This window comes from Culicoides brevitarsis, chromosome 2 (assembly GCF_036172545.1).
Source record: "Culicoides brevitarsis isolate CSIRO-B50_1 chromosome 2, AGI_CSIRO_Cbre_v1, whole genome shotgun sequence".
Classification (NCBI taxonomy): domain Eukaryota; kingdom Metazoa; phylum Arthropoda; class Insecta; order Diptera; family Ceratopogonidae; genus Culicoides; species Culicoides brevitarsis.
Window position 1 is genome coordinate 29934118 of NC_087086.1, and position 13411 is coordinate 29947528.

At 32.7% G+C, this 13411-nt stretch overlaps 2 protein-coding genes across 4 annotated transcripts in view; one reads left to right on the forward strand and one right to left on the reverse strand.

The window, feature by feature from the left end:
• Nucleotides 1–105: 105 nt before the first annotated feature.
• LOC134828915 (protein FAM135A) lies at nucleotides 106–5386 on the reverse strand. The gene is made up of 10 exons (XM_063841906.1): nucleotides 5069–5386; nucleotides 4824–5011; nucleotides 4435–4768; nucleotides 4304–4378; nucleotides 1848–4242; nucleotides 988–1126; nucleotides 856–935; nucleotides 665–796; nucleotides 426–609; nucleotides 106–364 (listed from the first exon to the last, which is right to left on the reverse strand). The coding sequence occupies exons 1-10, from the start codon at nucleotides 5384–5386 to the stop codon at nucleotides 106–108; spliced, it is 4104 nt and encodes a 1367-aa protein (XP_063697976.1).
• Nucleotides 5387–10495: 5109 nt separating this feature from the next.
• LOC134829941 (capon-like protein) overlaps nucleotides 10496–13411 on the forward strand; it is a 28605-nt gene continuing 25689 nt past the window's right edge. For 2 of the 3 annotated variants that reach the window (XM_063843254.1, XM_063843251.1), the window contains exons 1-2: nucleotides 10509–10792; nucleotides 12155–12364. In XM_063843254.1, coding sequence (XP_063699324.1) covers nucleotides 12254–12364 — 111 coding nt within the window. In that variant the 5' untranslated portion in view covers nucleotides 10509–10792; nucleotides 12155–12253. Of the gene's footprint in view, nucleotides 10793–12154; nucleotides 12365–13411 lie in introns of all 3 variants that reach the window. The other variant, XM_063843252.1, reaches the window with a different exon arrangement.

Sequence of the window (13411 nt, forward strand, 5' to 3'; positions counted from 1 at the left end):
TAAAATATTTTGATTTACTTGTTTTTTGTTTGTTTTCATCATAAAAATTCCTAATTTCCTATTTTTTATTATTTTTAATTTTAGTTAATGTTGATAAATTTGTTTCTATGTAAAATATTTGAGGCCAGCAACTAGTAAGAACTTTTCAATAAAGAGTTCGGAATCGAGGAAGGAAATGTGAGCCGCTCTGCCGATGAGAACTGATGCATTTGTCATCCGGGGCAAGGCGTGATGCACATCAAATCGCGAAACATTGATCGGATCCGTTTTCGAAATTATCGGCGACAGGATGTTGTGAACCATTTCTTTGTAGGCGATGCCTGTCGGGGAGTTGTCTCGTTGTGCTTGTTTACAAATTTCAAGTCTACAAAGAAAAATTTTAGTTTTAATGAAAAAAAAAAATTTTTTTGTAGGAAAATCGTTACCTCGCTGAATGAAGAGGAACATAACGATCTTGTAAGGAACCAACAAGTAGAATATTCTTAAAATGATGCAACGTGCTCTTCTGACTCAACTTGTAAAGGTAACATTGTCGCAAATCTGAAGCGTCGCGCAAGCACAATTGCAGTAACGAACCCGATTTCTTCCATTTTTGCATGAACCACATGCCTAAAAATTAAAAAAATTATTAAAATTTGTCAGAAAATTCAATTTTTAGACTTACCCATGTTAACCAATCCACTAGTATTGTAAAGTGTGCCCAAGTGTGGTCCAGAGAGTGATAGGAAAGTTTGTAATTTGCCTAAAAATGGCTTCATTTGTGGTTTGGTCAGTGCTGCTCTCACCAGAATCGTTCCTAAAAATTAAAAAATTGTTGAATTTTCATACAAAAATTTTAAAAAAATATTTTTTTACCTAATGAGTGTGCCACAAACGAAATTTTAGCGGGATTAAGTCCATACGATTCGATATGATATAAAATTTCATTAACTAATCTGTAAGAAAAAAATTTTAGATCAATTTTCGGTACAAAAATAAAGAATTTACCGTTCAGTCATTGTATCAAAGTCGGAAAATGTGTCGCCTTGATTTCGTTCAGACATCAAAAAGTCCAAATTAGCACCCGGCAATCCTAGTTCTAGGTAAGTACGAAAAAGTCTCAAGTCGTTGGCGTTTCCATCGAGTCCTAAAAATGCAAAAAAAATTATTAAAAATTTTTTTAGGGTAAATTTAGGCTGCTCCAATTTTTTTTTTCTATGTTTTTTTTTCATGCCCCATTTAAGAAGTCAAAAATCCAATAAGGCAAAAAAAATTGAAAATTTCATCAAAATTTAACGTTTTTTGGTCTTTTTTTGAAAAAATTTCAAATATTTAGAGAATATTTTCAATTTTCAAAAATATTTTTATTGAAAAACGAGATTTTATATAATTTTTTTTCTCTAAAAATATTTATAATTTTTAAAATTTTTTTATTTTCTTTTTTGATTAAAATTTACGAATTAAATGTTATTTATTTAATATATTTTTTATATTTTAAAATAATTTTTATCAAAAAAAATTTAAAAAATTAATTAATTAATTATTTTAATTTTATTCAATTAAATTAATTAAAAAATTAATAAATTTAAAAATTTTTTTTAATTTAAACTTGTTTTAAAAATGTTAATTTTTTATGAAAAAAAATAAAAAAAAAACTATTTTTTATAAAAAAAATAATATTTAAAAAAAATATTTTTCAAAAAATTGAAAAAAAATATTTTTATGAAATGGTTTTGTGAAAAAAAAAATGTTTTTTTTGAAAAATATCCAATGAAAAAGTATTTCAAAACTTTTTTTTTTATTTTGCCCCATTTTGAAAAAAAAATTTTTTGAGACAAAAATCGAAAAAAAATTGGAAAAAAACTCACCATGAACACAAACAATCAAATGCAGTCCGTTGGGCGAAAAAACCCTCAGCTCATCGCTTATATAGAAATAAGGAAGTTCCGACGCTAGCTTCGTAAAATCCGAATAAATTGAACCCATGTAATTGACCTGTTTCCGAAATTCCTCGCGACATTTCTCGAATTCAAGGAGTGGCGGTTGCATCACTTGTTTTTCACTGCCCGAGTCTCTAATTGACAACGTGTCCATTTTTTGCAGCGATTTCGGGGAATTTGAGTGCGAGATGCCATTATTCAGTGACATGCGACTCGCATTGTAGCTGTTATTCCGTTCCATGCCGAATAGCTCGTTTGTACTTTGGGATTTTGTGATGATTTTACTGCTCGGTTTGTCACTTTGGAGCTGCTGGCCGATCGTGCACATGTGATATAGCGGGTTATCGATTGCTTGTGCCTTGAAAACGGGATGTTGCTGTTGTCGCAAAAGCTGCATGTTGTGAGTTGTTGTCGGTAAAGCGACTTTTTTAGGTTTTTGTCGACGCTCGTGCGTTTCGGAACGAGTTTCGGACTGGACCTTGGCTCCGTTGACATTGTTGTGATTAATTTCGTCCGAGTCACGAAACTCCTCGGGAGGCAATGGCGTGAAAATTGTATCTCTAAACTGTTCGGGTGGCACAAGTTTCAAGTCTTCGATCGTGGCGTCGTTGGCGTTCGGCAGATCAAACTCGGATTTTGATTTTTCGCTGCCTTTTTTTGTTTGGCGCGGCGGTTTTTGCTTGAGACCTTCGTTTGTTTGGCGTCGCCCGTTCGTTAAATAGCCGTAAGTGTTCTCTTTTTGCTCAGAATTTGATTTTTTTCCGTTTATTTTTAGACTTTCGCTTTTCACGAGGCGCGGCGAGGACGAAGAGCTACTTGGGAGACTGTCACTTTGCACTCCAGCTTCAGCATCTACTCCATTTAAATGTTCCAGTTGATGCGGGACCGACACAGAACTCAAAATTTTCTTTTGGTTCTTTGAACGTGGAGGCATTTTACATCTTTCGTACAATCCTTTTTCACTTTCGGTACTACTGGAGGAGGAATCTCGTTGCGACGCTACCGAACGACGACTGCGACTCTTCTTCCGTTGATGTTTGTAGTCCGTGATGCGAACGCGGGAGTATCTGAAGGAGTGATGAGACCTTTGTTGTTGCTGCGATTGCTGTTCCCGCTTTTGCCGGTTGATATTTTGAGTTGATTTGCTCCGGGGCAACGTACTAAAGCTTCCGCCCATTTCTCGTGGCGTGGAATGATGTTTCGAATAACGTTTTTGGCGTGCTGGAGGTGTGGTTCCATTAATTGTTGAATTTTTTGGCAACGAATTGAAGTGAAATCCGTTTTGAGACACCGATTTTTGGTCTTTTGGAGCATTTTCAGCTCGTTTTCCGGGAAATCTATCTAAAGTCAGAGTACATTTAGTCTCTCCTGTTCCTTCTTCGGTGCTGATAAGTTGCGTAAGTTCAATATCGTTCAAACTAACCATGCCGGGAAACATTTGCGATCCCGGATTTTTATACTTTTGCTTAAACTCGTTGATATTTTTCAGCAAATCCTCTCTTTGTTGGATGCCGGGACGCTTTTTCAGTGGCAAACCTAGGTCCTGTGAGGCTCGAGTGACTTCCAACACTTGCAATGTCTTATATAAAAACTCTTCGTTGCCTCTGGTGCCTCCATAGAACGTTTCTGAGCGTGGCGTGATGCAATTCGGTTCTTGTTCCAGCTGATCCAGGGACTTGCTATGACGCGTAGGTAACACCCCACATGCCTCGACACAATTAAAATTCCCGTAATTCAATCCATTTTTAGCGAAATGAGTCCCGCGTAAGTCAACTTGAGCCGCCTGCGGAATAATTGTGAGACTTGCTTGAAGAATATCGCGTCCCAAGGCGAATCGCGGTGTCGTTACGCCGCCCATATATTTACAACTAACCGTGTCTGGCTCAACTTTACACGAACATTGCGGCTGTTTTGGGTTCTTTAAACTGCCGTTCATCGATCGATTTGATAAAATTGACTGCGCCCGAGGACGATCCTTGGCTTCGTACACGCCACTGCCATTCATGAGCATCGTTGGCGTCGGTTCGTTACTATTTCCGCCAATTTCGAATTTGTCCTCGAAGATCAGGGGAAGTGTCAATGCATCTCCGTCGAGTGCCATGCAATGAACGGGCAACATTGGAATGCTTGTGAGATACTTTCCACGTGCAACTTGGCAAATTTCGATGTAATTTTGACCGTTTGTCTCGTAAATCTGCTGCCTGGAATGGTTTATCACGAAAAATCCTTCACTGAAGCGACGAACACGTAAGGTGTGGTTCTTTTTTGCTAACAAATTTTTAATGGAAGTTTTGGATGTGGCGGAAACTACCTTTCGCCATAGCTGGAAAGACAAAAAATGATGGGATTTGCTCAAAAATGGAAAAAATTTGAATTTTTCTTACAGAAACGCACTCCGCACACAATTTGGCAATATTGGAATTGGCATGCGATGCAAAATCGTCCTCATTTTCCATCGTCTAAAATTAAAAAAATTAAAAAATCTTAAATTTTCATGAAAAAAAGGAAATTTTACCTCCGCCGATTCCATAATTTGTTTCAGTCTTTGTTCTACATTTAAAATTTTCCTATTACTTTTATAATTAATTGGAGTTACAATATTAAATTCCTCTAGCGTAATATTAAGAGAGTCGAGGGCACCCAATAACAGCTCACAAATTTCCTTGTGAACATTCCGAGCGTGTCCCAGTCGTTGTGAATTGCCGCCCGCGCATCGTATGGAGTTGCCAACTTGCGTTCCGAAGAAAAGTGCATCTAATTGTCCGGATGCAAAGTCCAGGGGACCCGTTGGAGGCGTGCGACAATTCAATTTTGAACTTGAATTCCATAATTTGGTGTTTTTGTGAAGACTAAAAATTTTTAAAAATAATTTTTTTTTCAAAAATTAAAATTTTAGGGACTTACTTGACATAATTCGTCGAAATAACGATCAAACTGGCGTTAATTTGGATCGAAACAGCACTCAAGTGAAAGTAATCGAACAATATTGGTAAATGGTAATGCAGGCCAAGCACGGGATGGAAGTTCAGCTGTAAAGTACGCGATGATACCATTGACATGTCTTGATCGCTTGCTTGATCGCCGAACCATAACTACAAAAAAAAATATTTTTTTAACGAAATTTTATTTAAAAAATTTTTTAAACTTACTTCAACGGTTAAAACGAACTCTGCTCGCTCAATTGACTCCTTCAAATGTCGACTATCGACCAGCAAATGAACTCTAAACATGATAACATCTCGTAGCAGAACCTCCTCGTTCCTGTATAAAATTTGAAAAATCCTTGAAGCGCCATAATTCTGCCCGGGGAACGAATCCTCGCCAATTGTCGTCTCAAATTGCACCGGCAGGATTTTCGGCAACACTTTTAGGTAGCATTTCAGCTGATACAAGCCCCGTTGAAACAAGTCAATGTTATAAAATTTGTGTAATTCGATGGCAAATTCAACTGTCGCTTGCAAATCCATGGAAATTTTTTTGCTAGTTAAAATTTGGCTGCTAATTAATCACTCACGCTCACGCATTCCATTTATTTTTTCATAAAAAAATGTTTTTAAAATGTCTTTTTTCCTTTTTTTTTCTCGGATGGATTTTTCTTCTTAATGGACCGTTTTTTTAAGCTAATTATTATTTTTTTGTAGAAAAAATTTTACGGCAAAAAATTCGTCATGATCGTTGTTGCATATTGCCAGTGACTTGACTGATAATCTCTTCTCACATAAATATTTTTTGTGTCTTTTTTTCTGAATTGTTTGCTAGTTAGAGGTGTTTGTCCTATTTATAGACCGTTTTGTTGATTCTGCTGCTGCTGAGTATTTATATCGTACTTGAATTCCTCCTCAATTTGAAAATTTGTTTTGCTACATGTTGATTCGCGTTATAAATATATACAAGGTAGTGCACAAGTAGAAAGAAAAGAAAAGAGAGACATTAATATAAAAGTTAAACAAAAACAAAAGGGAATGAAGATGGATTCAGTTTTTTAAGAAAAGTGCGTTTTTGAACGGAAATGAGTCTGTCTGTTAAAATTTTTTGAAATTTTTTAGTAATTTGGTTTCCTAAATTTGTTTTTAAATTGTCAGTTTTTTCTTAAAAACATATTTTTAGTGAAAATTTTTCAGATCCTAATTCACGAAAAGTTCATTTTTAATTTTAAAACATTTAGCTCCAAATTTTAAACTTTCAGCTTTTGGCCTAAATTGCCTCATCTTTAACAAAAATTGTTAGGTTTTAATTTAAAATGTTACTTTTTTCATTAAAATTCATAAACTATCACTCCTAAAACTTTTTTCTATGAAAAAACCATTAGAAAGGATTTTTTCAGTTTTTGGCCTAAAATGCTTCGCTTAAAATTAAAATTGTTAGTTTTTGATTAAAAATATTGATTCTTTATCAAGTTATATTAATTTTTAGTTCTGAACCTTTATTATGATAAGAAAATTATTTTAAAGCTTTTTCAGCCTAAAAATCTTATTCTGAGAGTAAAATTGTCAGTTTTTGGTTAAAAATGTTAATTTTTTCATTAAAATTTGGTAACTTAAGTCCTAAAGTTTTATTTCATGAAAGAAATCATTTTTAAGAATTTTTCAGCTCTTGGCCTAAAATGCTTCTCATAAGACCAAAATTGTTAGTTTTTGAAAAAAAATGTTTATTTTTTAAATAAATTTTATTAATTTCTAGTTCTGATCTTTTATTATGAGAAAAATCATTTAAAAGTATTTTTAGCTCTTGGCCTAAAATTTTTATTTTGTGAGAAAAAATTGTCAGCTTTTACTTTGAAATGATATTTTTTCATTAAAATTTAATAATTTTCAAATCCCAACTGTTTTTTCAATAAAAATTTCAATTTAGGTCAATACAAAACAAATAAAAATTTTTCAGCTCTAAAAATGCGCTTTTGTCCCATATCAAATTTCTATTGACATTTCCTTCCTCTTTTCCTTTTCAACTCTTTTCCACTCATTTCCGCAATATCCGAAGTTATTTTTTTTTCTTTTGTCTATGTGTGTCAAATCCTCATTCTTTCAAAAACAGCAAAACCTGAATCCATCCTCGTATGTCGCACTACATCAATCATCTCATGCACTTTGCAAAAAAAAACCCTAATGAATGCACTCCGAACATGCAATGCACTCACAATTCTCGTAATTCATCAACATCTTGATTGAAAATGAGAAGAAAAACATCATAATTTACATTTTTTTGTGTGTCTGCTCCATTTATGTCTCCGATGTGGGTCGCAAAATTATGCAAACGACAACGACGACGACAATATGCAACGCAACTAAAACAACATTTTTAATTAAGAAGATGCTGTTGACATCATTTTCTTTGGCGTTTTTCCTCATTTTGTTTCATTTTTCGTTATTACTCACTCGCGTTTATAACTTTTACGTACTTTTGAAATTTGTGACATTTTCATCCGAAAAAAATTAAAATTAATAGAGCCATTATAATTTATCCAATTAATGTTAAAATGTTAGGCTTCCACTTTATGAAATTAAGTTGACTTGCTCGTGTCGAAAGAAATTTTCCTCATAAGACGTTACACACTTTTAAAGTATAATTTAAAGCTAATTATCTCTTTTATTATTTATTTAAAAGTTTTCTACACCTTTTTTAACAACCAATTTTCTTTGATTTTGTAACTTTTTTTTTTATTATTTATTTATTCATTCACCCCGTTCTCGTTAGTTGTTTTATTATTCTAGAAGTGTTCGAGGAATGTCTGTCCCCTTATTAAGCAAAAATTTATGAAGCAACTTTTAAACTCTAAATATTTTTAAGCTATTAATATTAAAATTTATCGAGGATAAAAATTTTTCCTTCTCCTCTGCTTCTTCTTCCTTGTTGGTTTGTTCTCTGCTAGGCGAAAGTCAGGCGAAAATCTGAAAGGCAGCTCGTGCGCAGCTGCGAAACCTTTGACATTTATTATTATTAAGAGGTAGCGTATTATGTCTGATTGCGGGAACGAAGGCAGGTTGTTGTCAATGAAAAATAGGCTTCAATCGCAGGAATCGCGGAAGTGTGAAGCGAACGAATCATTTCTCAAGGAATTTCCTTGTAAATTGCTGCAAATATTTGTTGCGAAAATTTTTGTTTGTTTTTCCCATGTTGGCATATGCTTGACACGAGGGGTTATTTGTCATGTTATATCACATGGAAAATCATTATTTTACCGTCAGTCAATGACTTTTACAGTGTTTTGCATACAAACTCATTTTTTTTACACATGCCGCGTCGCGTATGTTGAGTTATGATTCGATTAAACTTTTTTTTTCTACCTTTTTTATGGATGATGTGATAGACCTTCGTACTTCAATTTTTGATTGAATTTGAAAAAGTTTCCGTATTGAATTATTTTAACTTTATTGGAGGGAGGCGTCTCCATTTGAGCATCAAATACTCCCTTGATAAGGGAAAAAACGTTAAAAAAAGAAATAAAAGACAGACAGAACATTTTGTTAATCCGAGTAAATCCTTCCTTTATGTGATTTTTTGTTGCTCTGTATGCTTCCGTGGATCATCATGCAGAGAATATTACGGAGCAATATATTAAAATAGTGTCAATATGCCTTCAAGGAGGCTATTAAATTAAAAGGGTGATTCGTTGCCCATGGTAACCAGACCATTTTACATCCAACTCTTGGACAATGACCTAAATGTCTTTAACGATTTACATGATTTGGAGTCTCTTGGGCTTTTGTATTCAGATTTCCAGACATTTATTAAAGTTTCATAGGAATCCTTTGAGATTGGGGATAAAATCTTTAAAATCCATCAGATGACGGGAACATAACAACAAACCTTTCGCGCATGTCTAAGGCGGAAAATCGTCAAGCCGAAGATTTGTTTACATTTTTTGATGTTGTTTCGTCGTGTCGTAGTAGTACGACAACTACAGGTGTTTGTTTTGAACTTATGTAACGTAATAGACAGATAGATGAATGAATCGACTTCGTCGTCTTTTTCGTAGTACTACGATGATGAGGAGCGAAAAATAATGCAAGGCAATGCTTGACAATGGTGCGATGATCATTACATAGATGTAGGAGTTAATTTGAATGAATGATGCATGAGTTGCGGCTTTCAATGAACGCAGAGGTCAATGAAGTCCTTTGTCCCAAGTTGTTGTAGGATTTGTCTGAAGGTTAATGAGTTCATTGGCTTCATATATTAACATAGAAAAATCCTTTTTTATTATTTTAAAGCTCTTTAAAGAAAATCTTGACATGTTTAATAAATGTTTGAAAACTTGTAAAAAGTTAATCCAAGCCATCAACGAGCTCAAAATGAAAAATGTAACCAAAATTTATCACACCCTGTGGTGCCTTTCATTCATGCGCACTTCATTCAACCCATTTTTAGCAAAATTTTTGCCGGTTTTTGACATATCCTTTGGTTTTATACGCCACAAGAGCTCGTACAAGTAAGTACAACTCACGAAATTGCCCGCTGCTGATTCACAATTTTGCTTTGTTTATTATTCCCATATGGACTATCCATGCACTTGTACGCATCTGTATCCACAACATATATATCCATAAGCATATTGAAAACACGTTTTGTTCATATCCGCGTGAACATACGAGTTTATGTATATCAGTTCGGTCGTTACAAGTTTTTGTTTTAAAGTGCGGGGGGAATTTTTTTGGGGAGGGTTCTTTTTGACAAGCATGTTTATGGTTTTTTAAAATACTTTCTTCGAGGCACTTTAATTTTACTTCCTTTTTATAGTTGTAAATAAAGACATTTTTTATTTCCTCGGTCAAACCATTGTATTCGGAGATCAGCTCACACAACAACCCCAATGGATTGTTGATGACTATTCCATCTTCCATTTCTTGCTTATTTTTCTATATTGCTTCCATCTTATTAAGATTTTTTTTTAAGCTTTTTTTTAATACAGCATCCTCGGATTTTTAAAATCTTTCATCTTTATTTCGGTAACGACTAAAACCCTCCTTCATATTGATTGCCTTTTGCACAAAATGTTTTAAAGCCATATTTGTGTTGAGGTGATAGGTCAAATTATTTTTAAAATTTTTTAAAAGCTTAGATAAAAAATTGTAAAAGGCTGAATTATCGTAGAAACAGAAAAACTACTGTATAGGTAGTCAGTTAGACTAGGTATTTATCTCCGGACAAGAAAAACTTTTACTTAGACAAAGGTATTTCGGCGTTGTAAATTTTTTCCAATAAGATTTTTAAGAACTATTTATTTCGTCTAACTTTTAGTTGGTCGGATCTTACCTGCTTTGTTTATCTTGGATGGTCTTTAGAATTTGTTGAACATATAATTTAAAACACAATAATCGAAATCGAATAAAAGAGAAAGCTGAAAAGAAAAAATTGTTAACAAATGATAAAAAAAAATATTTAAAAAATACTGCTTAAAAAAATTGTTTACAAGAAGTAGAAGAAATAGAAAACATTTTATAACATTGTAATGACCTCACACCACTACACTCGCACACGCCTTCGCTTTATGAATTGAACAGTAGTGTAACTTTTGTGTTCACTTTTGAACCCAAAACATCAACCAGTCAGTTTGATTGAGATTGTTCACGCAACAAGGTGGTTAAAGGCTTTCTTCTTCTTCCTAGCATACAGTATAGTTTTATTATTTCAAACATTAGTTCTTTTTTGTTTTGTTGTATTAAAATAATATAAATTGTAAGTAGTGTGTTGTGCATCTTCAACGGTCTCAACGGACAATGTGAATCGTAGTGCTTTTAAATATAAATATTATTCAATTAAAAATAATAAATATAAATTCATAAATGCATATGAATGTCAATTATTGCTGTTGAGAGTTCGTTCGTTGTCGTTCATAGTACAAGAACAAAGTGAACACTACAACACTTCAAAGGGTAATTTATACAACATCAACAGTTTTTTTTGTTGTTTCGTTTCACAAATAAATGCATTTTAAAAGTAAACATCAGCAAATCGGTTAATTTACTGGGAAACGGAAAAAAATAAAACGCGCGTGAATTTGCAAATTATTATGGCGAGTCCAGCGAACGCAGTAAAATTGGAAAAATATTTAATAATGAAATGAAATGAAATGAGTGCAATCCAAAAATACACAAAAAACACACACAATCACACAACCCCCGGTTTATTTTTGGAGAATGTAATTGAGTCGGTGCTAAATATTATGTTAAAAAATATAATCGTCGTTGCCAATAATATGAAACTATTAATAACAATATTTATATAAATCAACCAGTGTCTAGTTAGCTTTGTTTCGCATGTACTTACCCGTAGAGACGCACGATCGATTGAAAATTTGTTTATTCTTTTATCTCATATGTGTAATTGTTCTGCTTATTGCCACTCATGCAGATGATGATGATGATGATGGTCATTGATGATGAAAAACAAACGCGCGGACCCCAAATTTATGCGTAAATATTCCGCATTGACGTAAAAAAAAGCAAAAATATTGCGAAACAACATTTTATATGACAACGACTCGAGATTTCTGCTGAACAGATACTCATTTTCCGAGAAAAATGCGGTGATGCCGCGTTGATAGGTGATGTTGTCTGGCAAATCCCCGCAAATATATGCATCATTCACTCATTTCTCGACGCGTTGTATAATAATGACTCAAATGTTGCAATATTCTATAATAATAATATCATATAGATCGCTATATGAAACAAAAAATTATTAGCGCTAATATTGTATCTTGGAGCAAACACGACTTTTTGCCAGCAATTTCAACTTCTGTATTCGTGTATGCTGCATGTGAATTGCACTCCTCCTTATGATTGATTGAAAATTTAATAAAAGAAACGAATTATGCGCCAATTTGATTCGCTTTCCGATGGCCATCTTGCTTACTTATACCCTCCCAGCCATTTGTTATGATCTTTGTTCCCTGCCAGCAAATTTTTGTAGAGAGAAATTTTTCCAGCAAGCAGGGTCAACAGATCAAAACAGTGGCTGGAAGGGTATTTTTCTGTAACAAAATTCCCTTTCACGCACGTAAAATATAAAATATAAATGAAAACGAAGGAAAAATTCGTAGAAAAAACAATGAACTGACAAAACTGACACGAAAATTATTGTCAAAATAATGAGAGACTGTGTTTATTAATAAATAGTGCCAAAAATAATAAGAATAATAATAAACAACAGGTTTAAATAGTGATTTATTGAGCAAAAAAGCTGAAAAGAAGTGAATTATTATTAATTATAACAAAAAATATTAATTATTACAGAAAAAATAAAAAGAAAAAAATGACGAAGCGTCATCACTAAAATTGAAAATAAGAGGAAAAGCAATATTAGAGACTCCACACTTACATCTCATCGCAAAAATGCCTTCCCAGCAGCCGTATGACTTGGTGAAAGATCACGAAGATCCGGATTTACGCGTTCCAGTTCAGGCTGAACAAGCCTTTTTCCAAGGAATTAAATTTCCTGCTAAGGTAAGCGTTGCTCAAACTTACTTTCTTTGTTTCGCACAAATGAAAAAAAAACTATTTTTATACTTATATGGTTTCCACAATGAAACTATTTATCTATTTCGCTAAAAAAAGGTTGTGTGCGAGTATTTCCTAGAAAAAAATAACTACAATACGATAAAAATTGTTTCATTTATGTTTTCTTATATGCTGATATGGAAGTTGCACAAAAAAAATATAATAGAGAAAAAAAACATGAAATGAATTCTTGAGTATGGGCAGGAAAGCTTTGTACACTGAAAAATTGTTTAGTCTCGTAGTATGTGTTTTGTGTTATTATCTTCTCTAGTTTCCTTTTAAGGGAAAAATGCTTACATTCTATTTTCTTTTCTTTTCAATTCGATTCAAATGTAAACACAGTTATGTTCGTCGTTGTCGTTGATGATCATCAGCAAGTTGTTTGTAGTGATTGAATAGTATTAAATTTCTCTCGGCGAATGTTTCTCTCCTTGCGTCTTCAGCAAATGCAACATTGAAGGCATTCATGCGACGAAGACAAAGTGTGACTCTTAATGATGATTATTCGATATTTTGTTGCTTTTTGCATTAAACGTGCGGAATGGCATTGATGGAGTATCAGCAGGGATGGAAGAATTTTAATGAGCTTTTATAGTTTTTGATAAAAATTATTAGTAAACGAGTTTGAAGTGATATTAAATGTTTAAAAAAAAATTACAAACTACTTCTAAATTTTATTAAAAATTTCAAATTTTTTTTTTAAATTATATGTTTGAATCTGGAAATTTTAAGAAATAGGTATCAAGTAATTATTTAAAAATTCTCAAAATTATTTAAAAATTCTCAAATTATTTAAAAATTTTCAAAATTAATAAAAATATTTTTTTTAAAAATTCTCAAAATTATTTAAAATTATTAAAAATATTTATTTTTTAATTTTATTATATTTTAAAATTTTTTTTTATTAAATTTTGTTAGAATTTCGATTCATAATTTATTAATGTTTTTTTATTTTTTTTTTTTTTTTTTGAAGCGAAATTATGAATTTTGCTA